Source organism: Pezoporus occidentalis, unplaced genomic scaffold, assembly GCF_034315485.1.
Source record: "Pezoporus occidentalis ecotype Australia unplaced genomic scaffold, CSIRO_AGI_Poc_V1 ctg54, whole genome shotgun sequence".
In the NCBI taxonomy this organism is placed as follows: Eukaryota; Metazoa; Chordata; class Aves; order Psittaciformes; family Psittacidae; genus Pezoporus; species Pezoporus occidentalis.
The window spans coordinates 8,767,286-8,789,603 of record NW_026915877.1 but is presented as its reverse complement, the minus strand read 5'-3'; the positions used below and the strand labels follow the sequence as shown (position 1 = coordinate 8,789,603).

At 40.5% G+C, this 22,318-nt stretch overlaps 1 protein-coding gene across 3 annotated transcripts in view; it reads left to right on the top strand.

Annotated features, from left to right (window-relative positions):
* Positions 1-22,318, top strand: part of IPMK (inositol polyphosphate multikinase) — a 49,037-nt gene that overhangs the window by 12,596 nt on the left and 14,123 nt on the right. For all 3 annotated transcript variants that reach the window (XM_062637930.1, XM_062637931.1, XM_062637932.1), the window contains exons 3-4: positions 11,743-11,839; positions 18,267-18,439. In XM_062637930.1, the coding sequence (XP_062493914.1) occupies positions 11,743-11,839; positions 18,267-18,439 (270 nt within the window). The remainder of the gene's footprint in view (positions 1-11,742; positions 11,840-18,266; positions 18,440-22,318) is intronic.

Below are 22,318 nucleotides of genomic sequence, written 5' to 3'. Positions count from 1 at the left end.
ACTATAGCACAATCAGTTTGGAGGGGACTCGCTGCCTGGTAGAAGGTTAACTTAGAAGGGTCTGGTGAGCATCTCTTTGCTGTGCTCCTTGTGTATTGTATAGCACAGAATAAACTATAACCTGCTTTGATAAATTAAGAAAACCTCATAAAAGGAGACAGTAAAAAGTCGTTATTGCAATTTGATGGTATTGGGGAACTACTGGGTGGACTACTACTACTTAGTAGTCCACAGTACATGCTATGTGAGAAAACATGAAAAAAAAATCCAGTTCTCCTACCAACCTGATTCTGAGGAAGATTCTTGCCCAAGAGTAGATTAGCTGAAAATAAAGGAATAATGCATAGTTGTAATGTGCATATCCACAGTATGTTAAATTGGATTAAGTTACAGTACAGTGCTCCTGCTGTGCTAGAGGGTCATGCAAGTGCTGGATCAAATCTTGTTTAAACTTCAGTTAGGAATATTTCAGAATATGGATAAACTCATTAAAGGTATCTTGGTGTTACACAGAAAATACAGTACTTTGTGCGTAATAAACTTATTTAAAAGTAAGATATGGCTGGTGGGCCGCCAGTATGGGATTGAGGAAGGTGTAGGTTGCCTCCTTGAAAGAAAAGGAAAATATATTCAGTCTCTGAAAACAAGAATTCCAGTTTGCAGATTAAAAAAAAGAGGCTTGTAATATGAGAATGTTGCATAAAGACGTTTGTTATGTATGCAAAGAGATGTGAATCACCAGTACGTATGGCGGAATATAATGTTCTTGGTCATCCAGGTACCAGATTAACCATAAGCAAATTAAAAACTCTATTAAATATTAATTGTTACTATCCTTTACTAGTCTTTCAGGTGGGCAGTGAGGAAGTCTCATCAACAAGAAGGCTGAAGGTTCTCAAGAAGGACTTCAGGGCCGCGGGGTGACTTGTTCAGGAGCCCAAGTAGCTTTCTCGTCTCTCTTGCCAGTCACAAGCAATAACAGTGGAAACATCAGGAAAATCATGAAAATTAATTCCTGACTCTGGCACTGGTGTTAGTGTCAGAATTTTTGGATTTTTGACCGTGGGTTAATTTACGTGCTCCAGGCCTGCTGGCAGCAGATGGGATATGCCTGTCCCAAAGGAGGAAAAGTATCCTAGCTCAGGAGTTAGCAGGGCTCATAGAGAGGGCTTTAAACTAGGTTCGAAGGGAGAAGGGGATAAAACCAGGCTTGCTAGAAATGAGCCAGGTGGTGTCATGCCACTGTTGGAGGCCAGATACACAGGGAAACTTGAATGAATATGTGCCGATGCCCATAGCATGGGCAACAAATAGGAGGAGCTGGAAGCCATTGTGCAGCAGGCAAACCATGACATAGTTGCCACCACAGAAATGTGGTGGGATTGTTTGCATGATTGGAGTGCTGCAGTGGACAGCTACAGAAGGAATAGGTAAGGAAGGAGAAGTGATGGGGTTGCCCTGTATGTCAGGGCGTGCATTGACTGCCTGGAACTTAATGTTATAAGCAAGAAGGCTGAATGTTTGTGCGTGAAGATCAAGGGGAAGGCCAGCCAAGCAGGTATCCTAGTAGGAGTCTGTTACAGACCACCTAACCAGGATGAAGCTGTGCATGAAGCATTCTCCAATTGGGAGAAGTTTCACAGTGGCTAGCCCTTGTCCTCATGAGGGACTTGAACCTAGCAGATGTCTGCTGGGAATACAGTACCACAGAGAGGAAACAGTCCGGGAGGTTCTTGGAGGGTGTGGAAGATAAGCTCCTGACCCAGCTGGTGAGTGAACCAAGCAGGGGAGATGCCTGGCTGGATTTGCTGTTCCCAGAGGACTGGCGGGTGATGTGCTGGTTGGAGGCTGTCTGGGGCAAAATTAAATAATAGAATTTTTGATGGTTGGAGAAGTCAGGAAGAAGGTCAGCAAAACTGCCACCTTAGGTTGCTGGAGGGCTGACTTTGACCTATTTAGGATGCTGGTTGAGAGAACCCCTTGTGAAACATTACTGAAGGACAAAGGGGTCCAGGAAGGCTGGATACTCTTCAAGAATGAAATTTTCAAGGTGCAGGAGCAGGCAGTCCCCATGTGCTGAAAATCAAACTGATGGGGAAGAGGCCAGCCTGGCTGAACAAGGAGATACTTCTCTAGCTCGGGAAAAAGTAAGAGAGTCTATCACCTATGGAAGAAGGGACTGTCACCCCATGAGGAGTACAAAGACATTGTTAGGTAATGCAGGGAGAAAATTAAAAAGGCAAAGGCACAGCTGGAACTAAATCTGGCCACTGCTATAAAAGATAATAAAAAGTATTTTTACAAATATATTGGCAATAAAGGGAGGGCCACGGAGAACCTCCATCCTTTACTAGATACTAGGGGAAACTTAGTGACCAAGGATGATAAAAAGGCTGAGATATTTAATGCCACATTTGCTTCAGTCCTTAATAGTCACACAAGCTATCCTTAGCGTACTCAGTCTCCTGAGTTGGATGGCAAAGATGGGAGCTGATTCAAGTCCCCATAATCCAGGAAGAAATGACTAGTAACCTCCTGCTCCACTTAGATGTACACAAGTCTATGGGGCCAGATGGGTTCCACCCAAGAGAGCTTGCAGGTGAGTTCAAGCCACTGTTCATCATCTATCAGCAGTCCTGGTCTAGTGAGCAGGTCCCAGAGGACTAGAGGTTGGCCAGCATCATGTCTCTACAAAAATGGCAGGAAGGAGGACCCTGGAAACTACAGTCCTGTCAGCCTGACCTCACTGATGGGGAAGGTCATGGAGCAGGTCATCCTGAGTGAGATCACAGCACATGCGGAAAAACTGGAGGATTAGGCCCAGTCAGCATGGGTTCATGGAGGGCAGGTGCTGCTTGACCAACTTGATCTCCCTCTATGACAGTGTGACCCATCTGGTTGATAAGGCTGTAGACACTGTCTGTTTGGACTTCACTAGAGCATTTGACACTGTCTCCAGCACCAATCTTCTGGAAAATCTGGCTGCTCATGGCCTGGATATGTGTACTTTTCACTGGATTGAAAACTAGCTGGATGGCTGAGCCCAAAGAGTGGTGGTGAATGGTGTTATGTGTAGTTGGCAACTGGTCAATAGTGATGTCCTGAAGGGCCTGGTATTGGGGCCAGTGTTGTTTAATGTCTTTACTGGCAGTCTGGATGAGGGGATTGATTGTACCCTCAGTAAATTTGCAGACAGCATCTGGTTGGGCAGGAGCGTTGATCTGCTGGAGAGTAGGAAGGCTGTGCAGAGGGATCTGGACAGGCTGGATCGATGGGCTGTGGCCAGTGGTATGAGGTTCAACAAGGCAAAGTGCTGGGTCACAACAACCCCATGGAATGCTACAGGCTTGGGGTAGAGTGGCTGGAAAGGTGCTCGGTAGAAAGGGACCTGGGGGTGCTGATTGACAGCTGCTGAACATGAACCAATTTGTGCCCAGGCAGCCAAGAAGGCCAGCAGCATTCTGACCTGTATCAGCAATAGTGTGGCCAGCAGGGCCAGGGCAGTGATCATCCCCCTGTGCTCAGCACTGGTGAGGCTGTGCCTTGAATACTGTGTTCAGTTCTGGGCTCCTCTCTACAAGAGAGACATTGAGGTGCTGGAGCAGGGTCTAGAGAAGAACAACAAAGCTGGTGAAGGGTTTGGAGAATAAGCCTTATGGGGAATGTTTCAGGGAACTGGGGTTGTTTAGTCTGGAGGAGAGAAGGCTCACGGGGGACCTTATTGCTCTCTACAACTACCTGAAAGGAGGTTGGAGTGAGGAGGTGGCTGGTCTCTTCTCCCAAGTAACAAGTGATAGTACAAGAGAAAATGGGGAGGCTGCACCAGGAAGAGTTTAGATTGAATATTTTAGGAAATATTTCTTCACCTAAAGGGTGGTCAGGCATTGGAGCAGGCTGCCCAGGGAAGTGGTGGAGTCACCATTGCTGGAAGTCTTCAAAAACCATGTAGATAAGGCTCCTAGTGACATGGTTTAGTGGTGGACTTGGTAGTCCTGGGGTAACGGTTGGACTTGATGATCTTAAAGGTCTTTTCCAACCGAGTTGATTCTATGATTATGTTGAATGTCCTACTGCTTATAACATGCTTGTTAAAACTCCTGTAATATTCAATACTTGGGGAGCAATCTGGTAGCAATTATTTTTCAGTCTTTTGATATTTATTTTTCTGAGTGTGTGTGTGTATTATATAAATATATGTACATGTGCGTGTGTATATAAATCTTACTGACAAAGCAAAACAAATTACTTGGCTTACCATGCCTGAGTGTTACAGAATCCAGTTACCCAGACTTTTTCTCTGCCTTACTGGAGCAGACACTGATCAAAGTCTTCCTAAGGTTTCGTAGTGGTATTATTACTGTTCTTTTTCAGTTTCTCTTGCCCCTGTGTTCTAACACAGTTTAGCCTTGCTGCTTTCCTTCCTTGCCAGTGGTGAGCAGGAAGGTTGGTTGCAGGTTTGGGAAGCAAGAGCCAGTATGCATGTCCATTAGACTGGTGAGTAAAAGCAACATGTAGGCTCACAGCTGATTATGTAACTTCCAGTTTTGCACAAACAAAAATGTAGTTGGGATTCCAAACAGTTAATTATTCAAAGCAAACAAAAAAAAGTCTCCATTTTGATGTTACTGTATCTTATTGAACAACTGAAAACCTCTCTATTTCAGTAGAAAATATGAGAGAAGCTTTTGGGGTGTTATTTTTAGTCCTTGTGGAAGGAGCTATTGCATACTTTCCTAGAATCACAAGCCATCAACTAAAATTACTTTTAGTAGGTGCTATTCTTCTCTGTCCATTTGTTTTATTAGGATTACTACTAGTTGCCCCTGTCATGTCAAGTGTTCTCATCGCAAGGTAGAGTCTGTTGCTGGCAGAGGAGCTTTTGATAGCTCTTGAATAGTTGGAGTTGCTTTAAAAAAAACTCATCGTCCTGAAGCAGGAAGTTGTATGAAAACCCTCTGGCTGCTGTCTTTGTTCAACTTGCTTTTGCATCGATGAGGATTTGGATGTGTCAAGGTGGTGGTTTCTGACCAGATCCGTGTCTTTCCTTAAAATGCAAAGCAGCATTCCTGTTGCACCACTTCATGCATTGCAGTAACACAGCTGTCCTTGGCACAAAAGTTGTAAAGATAGATGAGAACTGGTCATACCATACTTCTTCAAAGGAGGTATGAACTGGCAAAGAGACTTGACTTGTTTTGAAATCTGCTGGATCTCTGGCTGCTGGTAGCTTGAGTTTTTGCAGTGGGTAACTTGAGGACAACATCACTGCAGTTCAATTGGGTGGATGGTAAGTGTTGTCAAAGTAAGAAGGAAGAGCAAGTAAGAATGGGAGAAGTATTTAGTGAGTTAAAATTGAAACTTCCTTATCAGGTGACTGACAGTAGTATGCCTTTTTTTAGGCTGGTTTTTTTTTTTTTTTAGGATGGGTTCTCTTTATTTTGGTCTCTAGTGGAGAGTGCCTAATGTGAACTCTGTTCCAGTCTGTCTTAATGCACATTGACATAACTGAACCAAGGGAATGTACATTCTGGAGTAGAGACCTTGATGTGCAGTTTGCCATGTATTTTTGGACTATATTCATCAGAGTCTCATGACCTACTTAGGAGACTGCTTAACAGGTGATAGTGGTGCTTGAGGGATCTGGCTTTGTTGCACGTCCTGAAAGGATAATTATCCTTGACTTCAAAGAGCTCTGAAGTTGATGGAGGACTCCAGCTCCTGCACAGTTGAAGCTGAATGTAACATCTGATTGGGCTGCTGAGTTGTGAACCTGGGACAGATTGAAGGCAAGAGGAAGCTCAGTTCTGTGGCAGGAGGTTCCTGATGAAACGTGATCTTGTAATTTTCCAGTTTTGACCAAGAACGTCCTGATGCCCACTGCCCTGCTCAGTCCTCAGCTGGGTGTCTTGTTTAGTTGTAGGGCTGGTGTGAGTGAAGGAAATAGTTTAAACTTGCTTTGTTGTTAATCTTTAGTTGCCCAGAAATCTTGTGGGATGAAAGATGAGACGGGAGCTTGCTGTCCTGTGCAGAGGGAAACAACCCTTTTTGCTTGTGATGGTGCAATGTCAGGTGCCTGCTTATGTCTTTCAGAATACTTAAATGCCTTGCCTCTGCAGTAAGTGGTTACTGGAAAGAAAGAGGGGCTGCATCTGTCTGTCTCTATCAAGCTTACCTCTGACTGTTTCAGAGTGACTCGTTGTGTATGGTGTCTGTGGCTCCTGCAGGTCTTCACATGCGGCTCCGCTGTGCTATTTGTTCAGCATTGCTGTAATGGCTGTGCTTGACTGCTGCCTTTTCATTTTTTTCTTCTGTCTGCTGAAGTTTTGAAGCTCTGCCACATCCTCAGAAATGGGTCAGGGTTTGCTTTGCCTCTTGTAAAGATGATTCCATGCCTGGGGCTGCAAATCTTGCTAGAGTCAGCCTAAAGTTGACCACATAAAACATGTGGAAGTAGATGAAATAAGACCTACTGTTTTTTGGCATTGTTAGAGAATGACTGGTTGATAAACATGACCAAATAAGTATCTCTTTGGGAGATTTTTGGAAGTTATTTTCACAGCCTTCATTTTTTTTAGACGGTGAGATGGCTAACCCTGCTATAATTCCCCCCCCCCCCCGACACTTGGAAGAACGATATGATTGTCACAAGCATGCGCCATACTTACTTGAAAATCCATTTATGTGATCAGATTGTGGGGATATATTCTGATTTGTTTTAAGATTTTTTTTTTCTGTAGGTGTGAGAATAGTGATTACTATCTCATGTATAGTATTATCGATGTATTCGTAAAATATGCAATTCAGTATAATAGCATTTAGTAGAACAGCATTCACAAATATTTAACTTTTGGAATTACTCCGATATCAGATAGTTTGAATATAAGCAAAGATGGCTCAATTCCTGTCATATTTGTTGAAACAAATACTGTGGGCACTTGCAAGTCAGACCATGATGGTGGTACTATGAAAAAAGAAGCTATCATCCAAGTTGTAAAGCCAAGCAGTTACAAGTTGCTGAAATCACAGCTGCTGTTTCAACCTCATTTTTTTTTGGCCCTTGTACTTGTCTGGTGTAACTGGGTGATGTAGCAGTCTGGAGGGAAATGCAGCATATGCTCAGGTAATTAAAGTCTGTAATATAATGCATACACATTGGGAGACAGAATTAAGGTTGCACTATCATCTGTAAATCTTGCATTTGCTAATTTGAGCACATGGCTTATTAACTGCTTCCCACCCCTCAAGACCCGCTCCCAAAAACATACTGGAAGCTGAACTCTGCCAGATGTTGGCAGCTGATTGTGTATGCTGAGACTCTGCAAGCTATAGTGCTGTTGCTTTTAAGGGACACTTTACGATAGCCCGCAATAAGAAAAGGTGACGTTTCAGGCTGATGTGCTACTCTGGCATTTAAAGTTTCCTACTTAAGTAGCTTCAAAATAATGCAAATATAAAATATATATTCTTTTAAATCAACTCTTTTGTGTACTTTAGAAGATTCTGTTTAGACTACATTTTTGCCAATATGTATTTTTTTCATCAAGACAATTAAAGACAGGTCCATACTGCCAGAGCTAGTTTCCTGATGAAATTTAAACGTTTTATTCTCACTTTGTGATTTGTGTGATTAGCTGGTCTTTAGAAAACAAAAAAAACCTAAATGTTGTGCTGCTTCAAATAAGGAAAAGAACATTACTGTTCTCCCAAGCAGCTCCTGTTTGCATTAAAAATCAGATTAATCTGTTTGGTTCAGACTTACCAAAACAGAGTGTACTTTGGATTAAAAACTAAGGGATGGTAAATTTGCTTCAGAATTAAAAAGTCCTGAGTAACTGGAAATTATGACTTCATAGTGTCTATTAGACTATCTGAGCTGCCTCAGGACATATCTGGGGCATATTCTTCCTATGAGTTAGTTGTTGTGATTTGTAATGGTTGTGTTGTGAGCCTTCCAGATGTCGGCATCATGTTTACTTCCTTTTAAGCCCAACAGTTATAACATTTTGTGTCTCCAGTTTGTACTGTTGGAATAATGTAGCCTGTGATACGTAGAAGGGATATCTGCCCTGGCTGAGCTGACATTAAATTGTTTTTCAGTTCTTGATTTGTTGGATGAAGATGCTGGTGTGGCTGCTGCTGGTTTGCAAGACAGGACATGAGTCTGATAGCCTCAGAACCGGTACAGTTACCGGTAAAGCAGAAATAACTTACATTTGTAAGTGTATGCTGGAAAAATAGACCTGTTTTTACGCTAAAAGAAAGTGCAGCTTCTTGAAATGAGCTTGGAATATTGCTGATATAAGTAAAAATAGAATGGTGTATTTCTAAAGGTTGTCCTGGGTTAAATGATAACCTGTCTTTTCCACGAGTTTTTCAGCAGTGTTGGTAGTGATACATTTCAGGGCATGAGCTGCACAGTTAATATCCTGTGTAATTTTAGGGATGGTTTTGTGATGTGTACATTTATATTTGGCATTCTGAATGACATCTAAATGTGTAGCTTGCGGGTTGTATGACATGGGAAGAAATGCCTATGGTGTGGTGCTGTTTATAAGGCCCCGTTCTAATGAGCAGAAATGGTTCTCCTGCATATGAAGGAGTACAATTCCTGAAATATCTGGTTTTGTTGCTTTGTCCACACCAAATGACTTCCTCTGATCTTTATTAACTGAGTGCTTATTCTTGTTTGACATGGAAATACATTACAGGGAGAAACTGAAGTTTATATTAAGGTCAAGTAAGTGCTTTGTATATGTTACATCAAACTGATGAGGGGAATTCATTACTGTTTCTGGGAGCAAGATAAATTCTTGAGAGACAGAAATAATACACTTAGTTATGCTGAATTAATGATACTGAAAAATGCATTACTGTGAGTTTTGTTTCTGTTTAAAATGTCTTGATACCAGTGTGTTAAAGGCTAGACTACTTGGAAGGTACCACTCTTGGAGCTCTTTTCCCCATTTGGTGTTGACTTTGGGCTATTACACCCCATTATAAACTATCTGAATATCTTTATTGTATCCTACTATTTGAAATGCACAGGAGTGTACTCCTGGCTACTTGCTAAGTTGCTAGGTTTAATTGTTTTAGGTTGGTGATTAGAAAGTGAGTCAAAGCAAGAGTGCTGTCTCTTAAAAATTGGAAGCTGTCTCCTGATGTCGCTGTCTCCCGATATCACTTTCTCAGAACTTTTTTACCAATAGGCTAAACAAATTAATTCTTACTATGTTTGCCTGTTTGGTTTTTTTTCCCAGTTACATTCAGTTTTTCTCCTCATCTGCTGCACTTGTTGCTTCCACCTCTCTCCTCTTTGACTTGTCCTAAATATATATACTTGCTTCCATGTAAAGACTGTGATACTGCATGATAGTTTAGTGCCTCACATTTCTGCTTAAATTCACCTGGGAAAAGAGTATTTGTGCTGGGTGCAGTGCGGTTTCCTTGTCTTTGCTATGAGGTGTTATGATAATAAACTACCACAGTAAGTGAAAATTGGCTTTGTACTACTTGTGTGAAAATACCCACAGTGTGAAGTAATTCCACCAGTCAGTGCTGGACTCCTGGCCCAGAAACAGTCCTCTATACTGTGAGGAACAGTGAGCTCTTCCAAAAGATAGCAGTGGATGAGTCTCTGCTTCAGCATCCGAGTGGTGCCAATCTTTTTCTCTCTCTTTTCTGCCACCCTTAATTTTTTGTTCTTCCTTAAACTAGTAGAATCAAGCTACACTGCAGGCTTCTGGGGAAAGCACTGTCTTCTGCTGGCAACACCTTAGGCTCAGCAAAGAAATGTTGCGTAAATAAAAATAAACAGCAGCCACTGATCCCAGGGGACAGGCAAGTTCTTTTGTCTTGGAGCACTAGAGTATCACTGTACCATCTTGAGAGCACACAAAGGAAAAGTAGGCCTAGATGTACAATTACCTGTAGATCTCAGAGGTTGTGCCAGCTTGCCACAACTAGGACTTGTGAAAAGAGGTCGCTGCCCTGTGATGTGACACTGTGACTTTTAAGATACACACCCAGCAACTTTTGTATGCTTAAGATAGCAACCATAGTGGTAGAGGGTGTGGCAGTAGGTGCATGTCAGTGTGTTGTATCACGCTGTGCACGTACTTGTGTGGTTTGAGCCTTGAGGATTCAGCCCTTTCTTTAGGGTCTTTAAAAGGGGTTTTATGCTATGAGTTAGTTAAATGAATGGCTTAACTTAAATGCTGTAATGAAAAGTCAGTGTGGGTTTGGTTGTATCACTTCCTTCTTGGTCATTACCCTGTAACAGTGCTAGCATAAAGGTGTCAGAGTAGTGGCTGTTACAAACCCAGGAGAGCTATTAAATGTGCCTAAAGGGCTATTGAACAGCACTGTGCATTTGAAGCAGACTGGTGATTTGAGTTCGCCCAGTTTGAGGTTTCTGTGGTAAAACCTAAATATAGCACAAACCCGCACTGACTAATTTTAACATTCTGTTGCTGCATGAGGCTCTGTCTAGAGTTACACGGCATCAGTGATCATAGCCAAGGCTTGCCTTGATGCTCTAAAATAGTAATTGGACTTCAGGTCTGGCTTTTTGTTTTTTCCTCCCTAGATATGTTAATACTACAATGCTTAAGGCATGTCTTTTACAGTACCTACCCTTTGTCATTTCCATCACTAGATATTCCCCAGCCATAGTTAAATGTGGATCTTGAAGCAACTAGCTGAGCCAACTTTGCAGAGCTCAGTTAACACCTTAATAGTTTTTTGCGTTGCTTCTGGGTTTGCAGCTTGCTCTGACTGCACTCCTGTGCATTGTGTGCTGAAGTGAAAGCAGAATTGTTGGCTTGCCCTGGTAACTGGTGTGCAGAGTCTGTGGGTATTGCTGTGCAGCTGCTGCAGGGCAGGACACCAGTCTGATAGCATCAGAACTGGGATTGCTGCAAGGGGATTAGGATGGGATGGTTCCTAAATGCAGTAATAATCATTGTAACCTGTACTTGTGTGGATATAGATCTTTTAGTTCACCAAGCATATTGAACTGTGCTGTAGGCTATCCCCTATGTCTGTAACTAGATCTTCAGGTGAGATGGGGTGAATCTGGTCAAGGGAATGGTTTTGAAACCCTCTTAACACTGCAAGCTGGTGACAATCATGGGATTCTGTGGAAGACAGTATCCAAGGTTTTAACTCTCTGAAGTTTTACTCTTTCAGGAATATACCCAGATCTGGTTTTCTTACAGAAGCTGCAAAAATTGTTGGAAGCGTTAAAGGAAATGAAAGGAAGTATATCTGAATTGTGCATTTTCTGTGTGGTGGAGTTGCAGGATGAGTTAGTTTGGAGGAAATGAGGGAATACTATCCAGGCTGAGCTTATATGCTTTACTTGACATAACTTAAAAAAGCTTCAGATATATGATACTATGTAGTAATCCTATACAGTCTTGGATCCAGGATGGGAAAACACCCTTTTTGCTTTTAGGCTTTGATGCTAACAATTACAGTTTAGAATTTTTACACAAGCGAAGCCATAAATTAGTTGTAGAGTTGATACGTTTTTTTCCACTTTTAAATTTGAAATAAGGTATACCATTCATTTATGTTGGATTGTGATAATTATCATCTTCATCTTGTATGTTTTTTTTAAATGCAAAGTAGAAATCTTAAACATATGAAAACAAAGACTAAGAAATTATAATTATGGGACAATTGGAAGTATAAAATGAATGTCTTAAACTGATCTCTCCACCCCTCCCTAATTTATTTCAGGTTTATGACTCTGACTGTTGCGACAGTGTTCTTCTGGAGCTGCGAGAATATCTGCCAAAATACTTTGGTGTCTGGTCACCACCTACTGCACCAAATGGTACTGTTCTAATTTTATCTGTTAATCCAAACCTCCTGGAAAGATCTTCTGGAGACTGATTTTTGGTAGTTGTGAGCTCCGTAGGGTTTTTTGGTTTTTCTTTCTAACCCACTAATGTTCCCTCTAACAACTGGTTCCAGTTTCCATTTGTCTGGCTGGATTAGGTCCTTGGGGTCTTCCTCCCAGGGAGATGGCTCATGGCTGTTTGTCTGGCAAACATTTCCTGAGTAGCTGGACCTGATGCATGCTGCCTGGAGCTGCTGCTCTAGTCTGGATCATGTCAGAGGAGTGGGCTAGTTGCATGTTGATGTCTGGTCAGGCCATCAGAGCAAGAGTCAGACACTGTGTGGGTGTGTAAGGAAGAAAAAGTAGACAGAGGATGTGTTCAAACTGGACTCTGCTGCTGGATCTGCAGAGATTGGGTACCATCACCATGCCATATCATACAAAGCAGTTATTTCCCCATTCTGGGGCGCTCTGCTTGTCTTCCTCTGTTTGAATGGAACAAAGCTCTGATATCTTAACTTCATGTTTGTAAAACATGCTAGGAGTCAGGAAGAAAAAGGTATTTTGGGAGCTTGTCTCTTCAAGAGAAAATAGATATTACTGATGTATTTAAAACAGAAACTAGTTTTCTTTTGGGGACTTTTATTATTCACATTGGGGAAATGGAGTTCTGGAACACAGGCAAACAAAAGGATGCCATGAAGTCTATTTAAATGCATGGCCACCAGAACTAGATGCTGGGCTCCCTTAATATAATTGTCTTTTGCTCATGTTGTCACTTGATAGACTTGTTTTCCCAAGAAAGTAGTAAGACAGTGTCCAAAGGCACTGTCTAAACTCAGCAAAAATAAATACAAGGAGAATTGTGGTAGTACCCAGCACTTTCTTGGCTCAGATATCCCTTCACGCTTTCACATTTGGCACTAACTCAAATAGCTCTGCTGGAGCTTTTTCCTTCCCTCGTAATTTTATGCGTGTCATGGAGCTCACTTAATGTCCCCTCCAAAGTGCAAATAATTTTTTTCTATTCACAATACAATCTTAAGTTATAAAAATACATGGTTTAGCCAAGATACAGTAATTCCAACACATGCCTAGTTTACTTTGGGAGTTGACTAGTAGTGTGCACCATGGGGCTGAATTTTGGCAGGTCTCCAATAGTAGTCCAGACATAGTTGGTAGGAATGACTATTTAAAGGAAGACTTAACTTTGATTTTGCTTGTTTTGCTTCTTGGAAATAGTGCACCATCAGGAGCCCTCTTTATAGACAGCTGTGGCCAAGGTTCAAACAAAACACTTCATTGCCAACTCCATTATCTATATTATTAATCAGTTTTGTGTAGTCTTGATAGACATCAAATATGTTGGAGATGGTGGAGCTTAACAGAATAGATACATCCAAAGCTAAGGAGATTGCCATTCATGTTGGGAGTCATTTGTTGTTTAGTAGGTATTTGCAAATGTGGTTTTGCTAATGCCAGGTGTGAAGTAAAACCTGTGATTCATCTCTGTGTGTGCATTGGTGCTTGGCACCAGAGGTGCGAACAATCAGCAGTGTTGCATTTGGACTGCATAAAAAGTAGGGAAGCAAGTTCAGAAAAATAGTAATCACACAGAGGAGGGACATGGAGAGGGGACATTTCTGGGAAAGGTGGGGATGGGTTTATTACCTGTCCCCCAGATTAGCCATGAATAAAGCTCTGGTTCAAAAGACTGAACAATATGCTTATGTGCTGTGGTGTGTCCCAGTGACATTCGATGAGGGAATCTAGCTGCTCAAAAGATACCTAGTTCTTAAATGTAGATTGAGGATATATTTGTAGGCTTTTGCAGTCCTGACATTTGGAAGCATGACCTTTCCTTTGGCAGTTGGTGTTCTACAGATTCTGGGGACACAACTCCGTACAACCTGAGTAGTGAACCCAGTAATTCCTTATTGTTTCTTGGTTGGGCATAGGTGACTGTATCCTGGGCTGTCTTAAAAGGAGTGTGACCAGCAGGTCGAAGGAGGTGATCCTGCCCTTGTGAGACTTCACTTGGAGTACTGTGTGCAGTTCTGATGTCCTCAGTATAGAAAGGACATGGAATTGTTGGAGCAAGTCCAGAGGAGGGCCACGAGGATGATCAGGGGACTGGAGCACCTCCTGTATGAAGACAGGATGAGAAAGTTGCATCTCTTCAGGCTGGAGAAGAGAAGGCTGCATGGAGACCTCATAGCAGCCTTCCAGCATCTAAAGGGGGCCTATAGGGATGCTGGGGATGGACTGTTCATTAGGGACTGTAGTGACAGGACAAGGGGTAATGGGTTAAAACTTAAACAGGGGAAGTTTAGATGGGATATAAGGAAGAAATTCTTTACTGTAAGGGTGGTGAGGCACTGGGATGGGTTGCCCAAGGAAGTTGTGAATGCTTCATCCCTGGCAGTGTTCAAGGCCAGGTTGGACAGAGCCTTGGATGACATGGTTTAGTGTGAGGTGTCCCTGCCCATGTCAGGGGGGTTGGAACTAGAGGATCTTAAGGTCCTTTCAAACCCTAACTATTCTATGAGTCTGTGTGACAAGTTAGCAGCAACTGTGGTGGGTAAGGTGGAGGAACACAAGGAGTTTATTTTCTTAGAGGAGTATGTAGGGAGAAGCATCAGTCTATTCTGAAAATGTAGATGAGTGGATGAAATAGCTAGCTAAAAGGGGTGAAAAGTATTTATGTAAGTGATATTATCGGAAGTGTGACAAAAAAGATGGACTGATACAGTGACAATAAAATTTGTAAAATACTGTCCTGCTATGCTGAAATTACCTAGTGCTGCTGCACAGGAGTTGGGTGACAGTCCATCTCTCTAAAATAATTTAAAATTGGAGTGAGACAAATTGGTTTAAACTGCATTCACTGGCATCACTAGTATTTGGAGTTGATTAATAAAGAACTGGAAAAGTTGTTATAAAAATGTGGGACCCTTTCCCTCTTCTCTGCTCCCCCCTTCCTTCTCTGCTCCCCCCTTCCTTCTCTGCTCCCCCCTTTCTTTTCCCCTTTCCCTTTCTGTTGCTGGGAGCAACTGAGGCTTTTCCCTGTTGCTCATATGTTTTGAGACACGTCTTGCATGTTCTGAGAAGAATTCAGACACTTCACTTTGTCACTTCTGATTCCAGTTAGGACTGAATGCATCAACATGTATGTGCTTGTCTCCTTTAGGATTGTAATAAAATATGTAAATAATATGTCAGACCACATCTTTGTGCCTCCTTCCCTGCCACTGAAAAATACAAGGAGGGGGAGGGCAAGCCTCTGAGGAATGATTTATTTAAATCCTTGTAATATATAGTCAGGATTACGAACCAAAGCTAAGATAAAAAAATCATTACAAGTTCTTTTTTCTGAAGGAGATTTTAATTTAACCTGGTCTTAGATGGCAAATGCATGATTTTCAGAAGCATCTTGGGTTAGCAGTGTACTGCATAATAATTTAGAAAATCTGAACTGCTTGAAAAATCTGCAGGTTTTTTGTTTAACGAAAGGACAGGAGTGCTCCAGTTATCTAGGCTCAGTTGCACTTGTTGATGACTTTGAGGACACATGGGGTCAGAGCCTCACTTCAAAAGGTAGTGATACCTTCCAGTGACTGAATCTGAAGATTACTTAGTTTGCTTTAGTCTCAATGCTTTGAGATATTGTAGGAATAAGTGTTGAAAGGTGTAATATGTTCTGATATTGTGGGTTTGGGCTCTGTTTCAGAAGACTGTAGATCTTGAACACAGTGCAGATAAGAACTGAACAGTGCCAGGAAAAATGAAGCATAGACACTTCGATGGATTTTTCTGAAGCTGTAATTAACTTGGCATAACGCTTTGTCTGTGGTGGCATTGCTCTCCCCACAAGGACAAAACCTTTTTGAGAGTAGGGGTGTGCACTGAACAGATGTAACATAGTCTTAATTCTGAGCTAGCAGTTAGCCAGTGATAAAGACTTAGTAATTCCAAAAAAGTGAGAGAGATGAGTCATTTCTGGATAATTCATAGGCTTTGCCAAGTAATTAGTGTTTTCCAGGGCTAATGTTAGCTCCTAAGTTATTTTAATGCTTTTAAAAATAGTAATTTTTACATTTTTTAGGAGGTCAATAAGGAAGATACTGTAGTTTAACAGATATTAAATGGATGGGGAACTAAAAAATTAACAGATATTTAAAACTTCTAAATATATTGGAGGTGCTGAATGTTGGTGCCATATGCTTAAAAAGAGGAATTTGTACTAGTGGAGTAGAGGACAGTGGATAAGCATGGGTGCTCTACAACTGCCTTCGGTGGGAAGAGCGTGACTCTTGCCTGCATGTTTCCTGAAAGGAAGTACGCTATGTTTTGGGAGATTTAAGTTCTGCTTTTTAAAGTTTTTATGGGTTCGCTTTTTGTTGCATTGTGGAAATAGATGTTTTACACTACTTTATATACAGTTATATTTTAGGGTTGATAAAAACATTGCATCTAAACAATTTGTATAACTTGCAGTAACTTGCAGTCTGTATAACTTTGTATTTGCAGCACTTTTGAGTCCAGAGGTGCTTGCTATATCTTCCAGAGCATTTTGAATTTGGTGGTGAACGATTGCAACCATTTTCTGAGATGTTTCTGTATTTATTTTCTTTCCCTACCTCCCATGGCATACCTCTGGCTCAGTTCGAGAGCTAAGTACTAAAACCCTTTAGGTTCATTTAGTTCTTGTTTTCTGGATTGCTTTAGAGTGATGACACATACCTGTTGATTACAGTGATTTTCATAACATGCAAAAAGAATAGGTGTGAAGGGTGATGCTTAGACTTTTACAGTTATTGTTTTAATAATAGATACCTATCACGTTACATGGACTTCCCTGGTTACATGGTTCCCTAAAGCCCTGCAAAACTGCTGGTGTCTGACTGAATTAGACCTTTGTGTAAAATTTTTGGATAGAAAAAGTGGCACCCACACTTCAGGTGATATTCTCCGTACCAGGGATTGTATTCTGTATTTGTCCTGCTTTTCCTTAGGGGATACCTAGTGAGCTAATGTCAAGTATGTTTGCTGCCTTTGGCTTCTCAGAGTTAAGCATGAGTGACTTTAACTTGGATGTATCATCTCTGCAGTGTTCGTTAATTTCAGATTGGTGTACTGGCGAATTGGGACTTTTGATCATGATGGTGACTTGAGGCTCTAGGTAGGACTTATTTAAGTAACAAGAGTCCTTTTCATTTCTTACCATGAAGGAAGTATTTCCACTTATTAAGTAAGTGGAAACCGAACATTGCTTGTTCCCTTTGTTTTAGCTCTAACTGATTTTGTTACCTCTCTGTACAGTTATCAAAACAAAGCACTTGATCCTTCTTCTCTTTTTAAGCTTTGACTGTTTTTACTTTCTTTGGCAATCCCATTTTGGATCATGCTGCAGGAATGGGGAATAATAAGATGTGCTTGCCTATTCAGATTGATTGAAGACAAATAAATACACTCATGGAATAGACTGTACTTGAAAGAAAAACTTTAATGTGAAGTTTGTGACTGATAACAGGTAGATTTGCAGAAGTTGCTATGAAAAATTAGACTTGTGTTAATGCTTTGTGTTGTCATGGCATATGTCACGCCCGGGAAGGGGCCCGAGATCTGTGCAAGGGTTGTCTGCAAATCAGTTAGTGGAAGTCTGTTTTTTTTTGTTGTGTTCTGACAGTTGGTTCTGTAGATCATGTTGGTAATAGTCTCTTACCTGCACTGGAGAAGAGCATAAACCAGTTTGACCAGGTCTGAGATACTACTTTAACCCCAGGCTCTCCAAGGGCTTGGGGTTTTTGATCCACCCACCCTCCCAAAGGGGCTTTTGGAAATGGATGAAAGGCAGCCCTAGGATTTGAGGAGTGTTTTCCCAGAAAGGTGCACCATGAGAAATGATTGCAGATGGGAGTGGGATAAAAAGGAGAAAAATTAGATGCATTTTGGCCCCTGTAGGGTAGGAATCTGAAATGTTGATTTAATTTTTAATATGATAAAAAAAATGCCATTTTAATTCTAGCCCTTTCACACAGAAAGAAAACACCATCTCCATTGCAAAACCAGCCATGCAGTAACCTGCATTTGTATGTGCTTATTAATGCTATTTGAGGTATGTTAATGTCTTAATAAAAGCTACTCATGAATTTCATCTGGGCAGTAATTTGAATTTGAGTGCTAGGTTAGCACACTTTAATTGTATACAATTTTCTAAACAATAAGGCATTTAGAATTTAATGCCAACAGAATTTGTGGGTGTCGATGACTGTGATTTAGTCTGTGTTCAGAGACAAATTTGACTCTTAACTCATGTGATCTTAAGCCTTAAAATATTCTTCTTCCACAGAAGCTTAGCAGAAACTATGTAATTGTTTGCTTTGACCCACTGTTTATGCAAGTCTTGTCTTTTTAACAGATACGTATCTAAAACTGGAAGATGTGACCCGTAAGTTTAAAAAGCCTTGCATAATGGATGTAAAAATAGGTCAGAAAAGTTATGATCCGTATGCTTCAGCTGAGAAGATACAACAGCAGGTCAGCAAGTACCCTCTGATGGAAGAGATTGGCTTTTTGGTACTTGGCATGAGGGTAAGAACTTGTTTTGTTTTCAGATTCATCTTATTCTATGGCCTCTTGTTCCACACCAGATACAGCAGCTAGTTTTTCTAGCAAACGACACCCCTCTTGAGTTTTACGTAAATGAAGTGTTAAGTGAATATGTTGGTAGTACTGGTATCAGCTGTTGTGTGAAGTATGTTCCAAAACACTGCTCTTGTTCACAACAAGTGTTTAACCTGGCTGTGCGCCTTATGGGGATCTATTTGCAACTTGGGTTCTGTATATGTATACAAGAAAGGAGTTGGAGCAGACTATAGTTATTTAAAACTGAATGTAGCTACAGTCAATTCTTGCGTAGCAGATATTTCAAATTATCAAAGTGTTTGTTGTTTTTTTTTTTTTTCTTACTTTTAGGCTTTTCTCAGAGATTTACATACTGAATCAGTCTTTGTAATAACTTAATCATGAGCTGTATCTTTTTAAAAGATTTTATCTCTATTTTTAGAATAAAGATAATTTTAATGTAATTTTCCTATTTAAGGAAGAGCAAGTTAGCTCTCACAGGTGATGCGTGTTCTTGTAAGTAGCTGTTCATGTTCTGCATTTAAAAAAGCTTTCCACCAGAAGAAAAACTTATTTGGTGCATACATGCTTGAGGAACTGTCAGGTGAGGGTTAGTTTGAGATGGATAAGGCCCTGCATATGTCCATGCTAGCACTACTACATTTCCTTATCTTGGGCAACAAGAAAGATTCAATATTCAGTACTCTAAAACTTGAATGTAAAACAAAGCTGTACAGAACATTTGTGGATCTGTAACATAAATGTGTTGATGTCAGTAATGAATTCCTGATGTAATGCATTTGAAGTACTTTGCTATGGTTGGCACAGGAATAACTTTCTTTTTGATGTGAGATTTTTGTTTTCCCTCTTGCATACACAAAGCTTCTCAAGCTCTGCATCAAGAAGCACGAATGGCTGAAGTCTGATAAGCTTCCCCTTTGCTGTTAGATAGCAGTAGCACACAGATTGCACCATTGTTTGAAATAATTCTAATATCTCTGTAATGTTTTGTACTTAATTGCCTCGGCTCTCAGCCTTAACTCTGTCTTGAGATAAGCTTCTACAGCTATAAATTATAGTGGTCATGAGTAGTAATTATGTAAGCCTATGAGAAAGAACGTGGGAGTTGAGTCAAAAACCAGTCAAACAGTTTAGATTGAGAAGGAAGGCTGGAGATTATAGCTTTGGATTTGGCTTATGTCGTTACATAACCTTTCTTATCTCATGTATAAAACAATATACTTAACATCCTTTGTTTCATGACAGTGCAAAAGGAATGAATGCTTGCTTCCACAGTATTTTTGCTTGTGCCTATTGTTTCTAACATTGTCATTTATTGATATCTTTACCCTGTTGCACAGATTGTTTCAGTACCCTAATTTAAACTCTGTATATAATGGTTCTCCTAAGCAATGCAGTTTCCTGTCCAGTATTCAAGTAGATGAGATTTGTTTTGTGCCATTGGTACGAAATTGCATGTTGGAAGTTATTTCCCGAAAAGAATTCAAAAGGTACCTCCTCCTCTCATGCAACACATAGCAAAGTCTAAATTCACAAGGCAGTTTTTCTGCTCAGCTTGCTGCCTCTTGATTGTGGGATATTTTCTGCCTGTTTGTTTGCTTTATTTTTGCAAGGTTCTGGCCATAATGTAAATTGCTCTCCTGTACAGGCATTTACTGCCTCTAACAGCTAACATACTAGGTAAAGGTTGCTAATCTTTCCTGGACAAAACATGGTGTAGCACGATTCAGAAAGTTAGAGGGGTCTGGTTTTAATCTCTCCATTCAGTTTTATTTTTAACATGGAAGTGGGTTTGCTTAGCAAGTTTCTATTTCAGAAGAGCAAGAGAAAAGAGGACCAGGAATTATAGAAAATGTAGTTATCTGTGGCTTTTTTAAAGTGCATGTCATATAAGCTGTCATGAAGAGATACATGCAAAAATATATTACTGGTGTTTTCTTACCCCAAAATTTATTCACAGTAGGTTTTTACACTAAAAGCCATTGATACAGCTTTGTGCTATACACTGGTAAATAAGCAGACATCTGTTTCTATATAAAATATGTATGGTTTGTCCTTAAAGGAAGTGAGTCTTCTATCTGCAGAGCTTTGATTTGTATACATAGTTCTGGCATTTGGCATGTGCTAAACTGTATTCATCTTAATGCACTGAATAGACAGAATAAATGCATGGAAACACATTTAGACAATACAATCATTTCAATAACATTGGTTAAAATCCTAATTTCATCTTCAGTGGAGAGGTTCCTTTCCTTAACAGATGAGGACAAATCTGTTATGGAAGTAGTGAAAGTTTAAATAGAAGTTGGAAACTAAGGCATGGTTGCAATAGCAAAAATTCAAGTTGCAATATGGTTTCAGTAGTAGACATGTAAATACATAAGAAGTATCTTCACAGAGTGTGCAGTAATAAAAACAGAGTATTTTATATCCTCTTGAATACAAGCAGAATGTGAAGGTTGTGATCTCAGTTTGGATTTGCAATCCAGTTAGAATTGACAATTCCCAATTTCTGCAGGTTTTCTTTTTCTTCCAGAACATCTTGATTACAATATCACATAATCTGTAATATTTCTGAAGCATGTTTTTAAAGCACAAACTGGTGGTTACGTAACTTTACCAGTATAATCCATCATTTCCTTTTATTGTTTGTGCCTATGAACTATTGCATGCAGGTACCTCATCAAAGCTGTTTTTACAAGCCAAGTTTCCCTATCTACAGCACATGTTACTGCAAGATGTATTAAAACTGTCTGTAGCTAAGTCTATTTTATGAGGTCTTTATGAACCCTTTCTAGTACTGTGGAAATTTGCATAAGTTCTGACGTCTTAATAACAAGATTTAGGAAAGGAGAAATAATAAAGCTATTAAATCCTGCATCTAGTGTTCATGTTCTTCCACAGTAAAAAATGTCCAGAACTGGTTGTTTTACAGTTGTAAGTCTAATTTAATGAGGTTTAAGAAAACAGGAAAAAAAAACCAAAACCCACAGTCCCGCCCCCAAAGTACAGCAAACCAAACCAACCTAACCCACAGCAAGCCAAAGAAACCAATCAAAAACCCTGAAAAAAATGCCCAAACCTCCAAACAAGCAAGCCTCCCCCCCAAGTCTGGAAATACATGTCTATGGTGGCTGAACTGAGCAGTGACCCATGGCACTGGTTGGTTTCTCTGTGCTGGCATTGTTACCCCTGTGCACTGCTGTCTCTTCTGCTTTTCTCATTTCACTTTCACTCCCCGGTTCTTGCAGTTGAATTGGACTCACCCGTTTCTCACCTGAGGGTTCTGAATCCTTGCTGTGGAACTGAAAGCAGCAATTCCTCAGAGTCTGGTATCTGTGAGAGGATTGAAGGGTGTGTTTCAGAAGTACTTTATTTGTGGAATCTGGGAGATTCATCTGTCACCCTCTTGGGCAAACTCTAGCAGATGGGTACCCTGGCATGTTATTTCCAGCATTTTTCCTTACTTGAAAGATTTATCATGTATATGACAGCTGGTCTACTTGTGTCCTTATGGCTGCTAAGGTTTCCTCTATGTTAGAAAAATGCTGATGATGGATGAGATGAGAGATTGCTTCTTTTTCCTCCCTATTACATAAAAAAGGAGGCATAAAAGACAGTTATTCTAATGAGGTGCTCTGTGGAAGTTCTGGGAGTCCAAAATTGTATATTAAGCTACCTTTAAAATGATACATGATTTAACTGCAGTGTTGTTGCTTCTTTTATTTAGGAGATTATTAGTCTGCTTTTTCACTGAATTAATTTCAACATAATTTCATTCTACAATTTATTTATGTAAGGATTTTACTAAAACTTTATATGGAT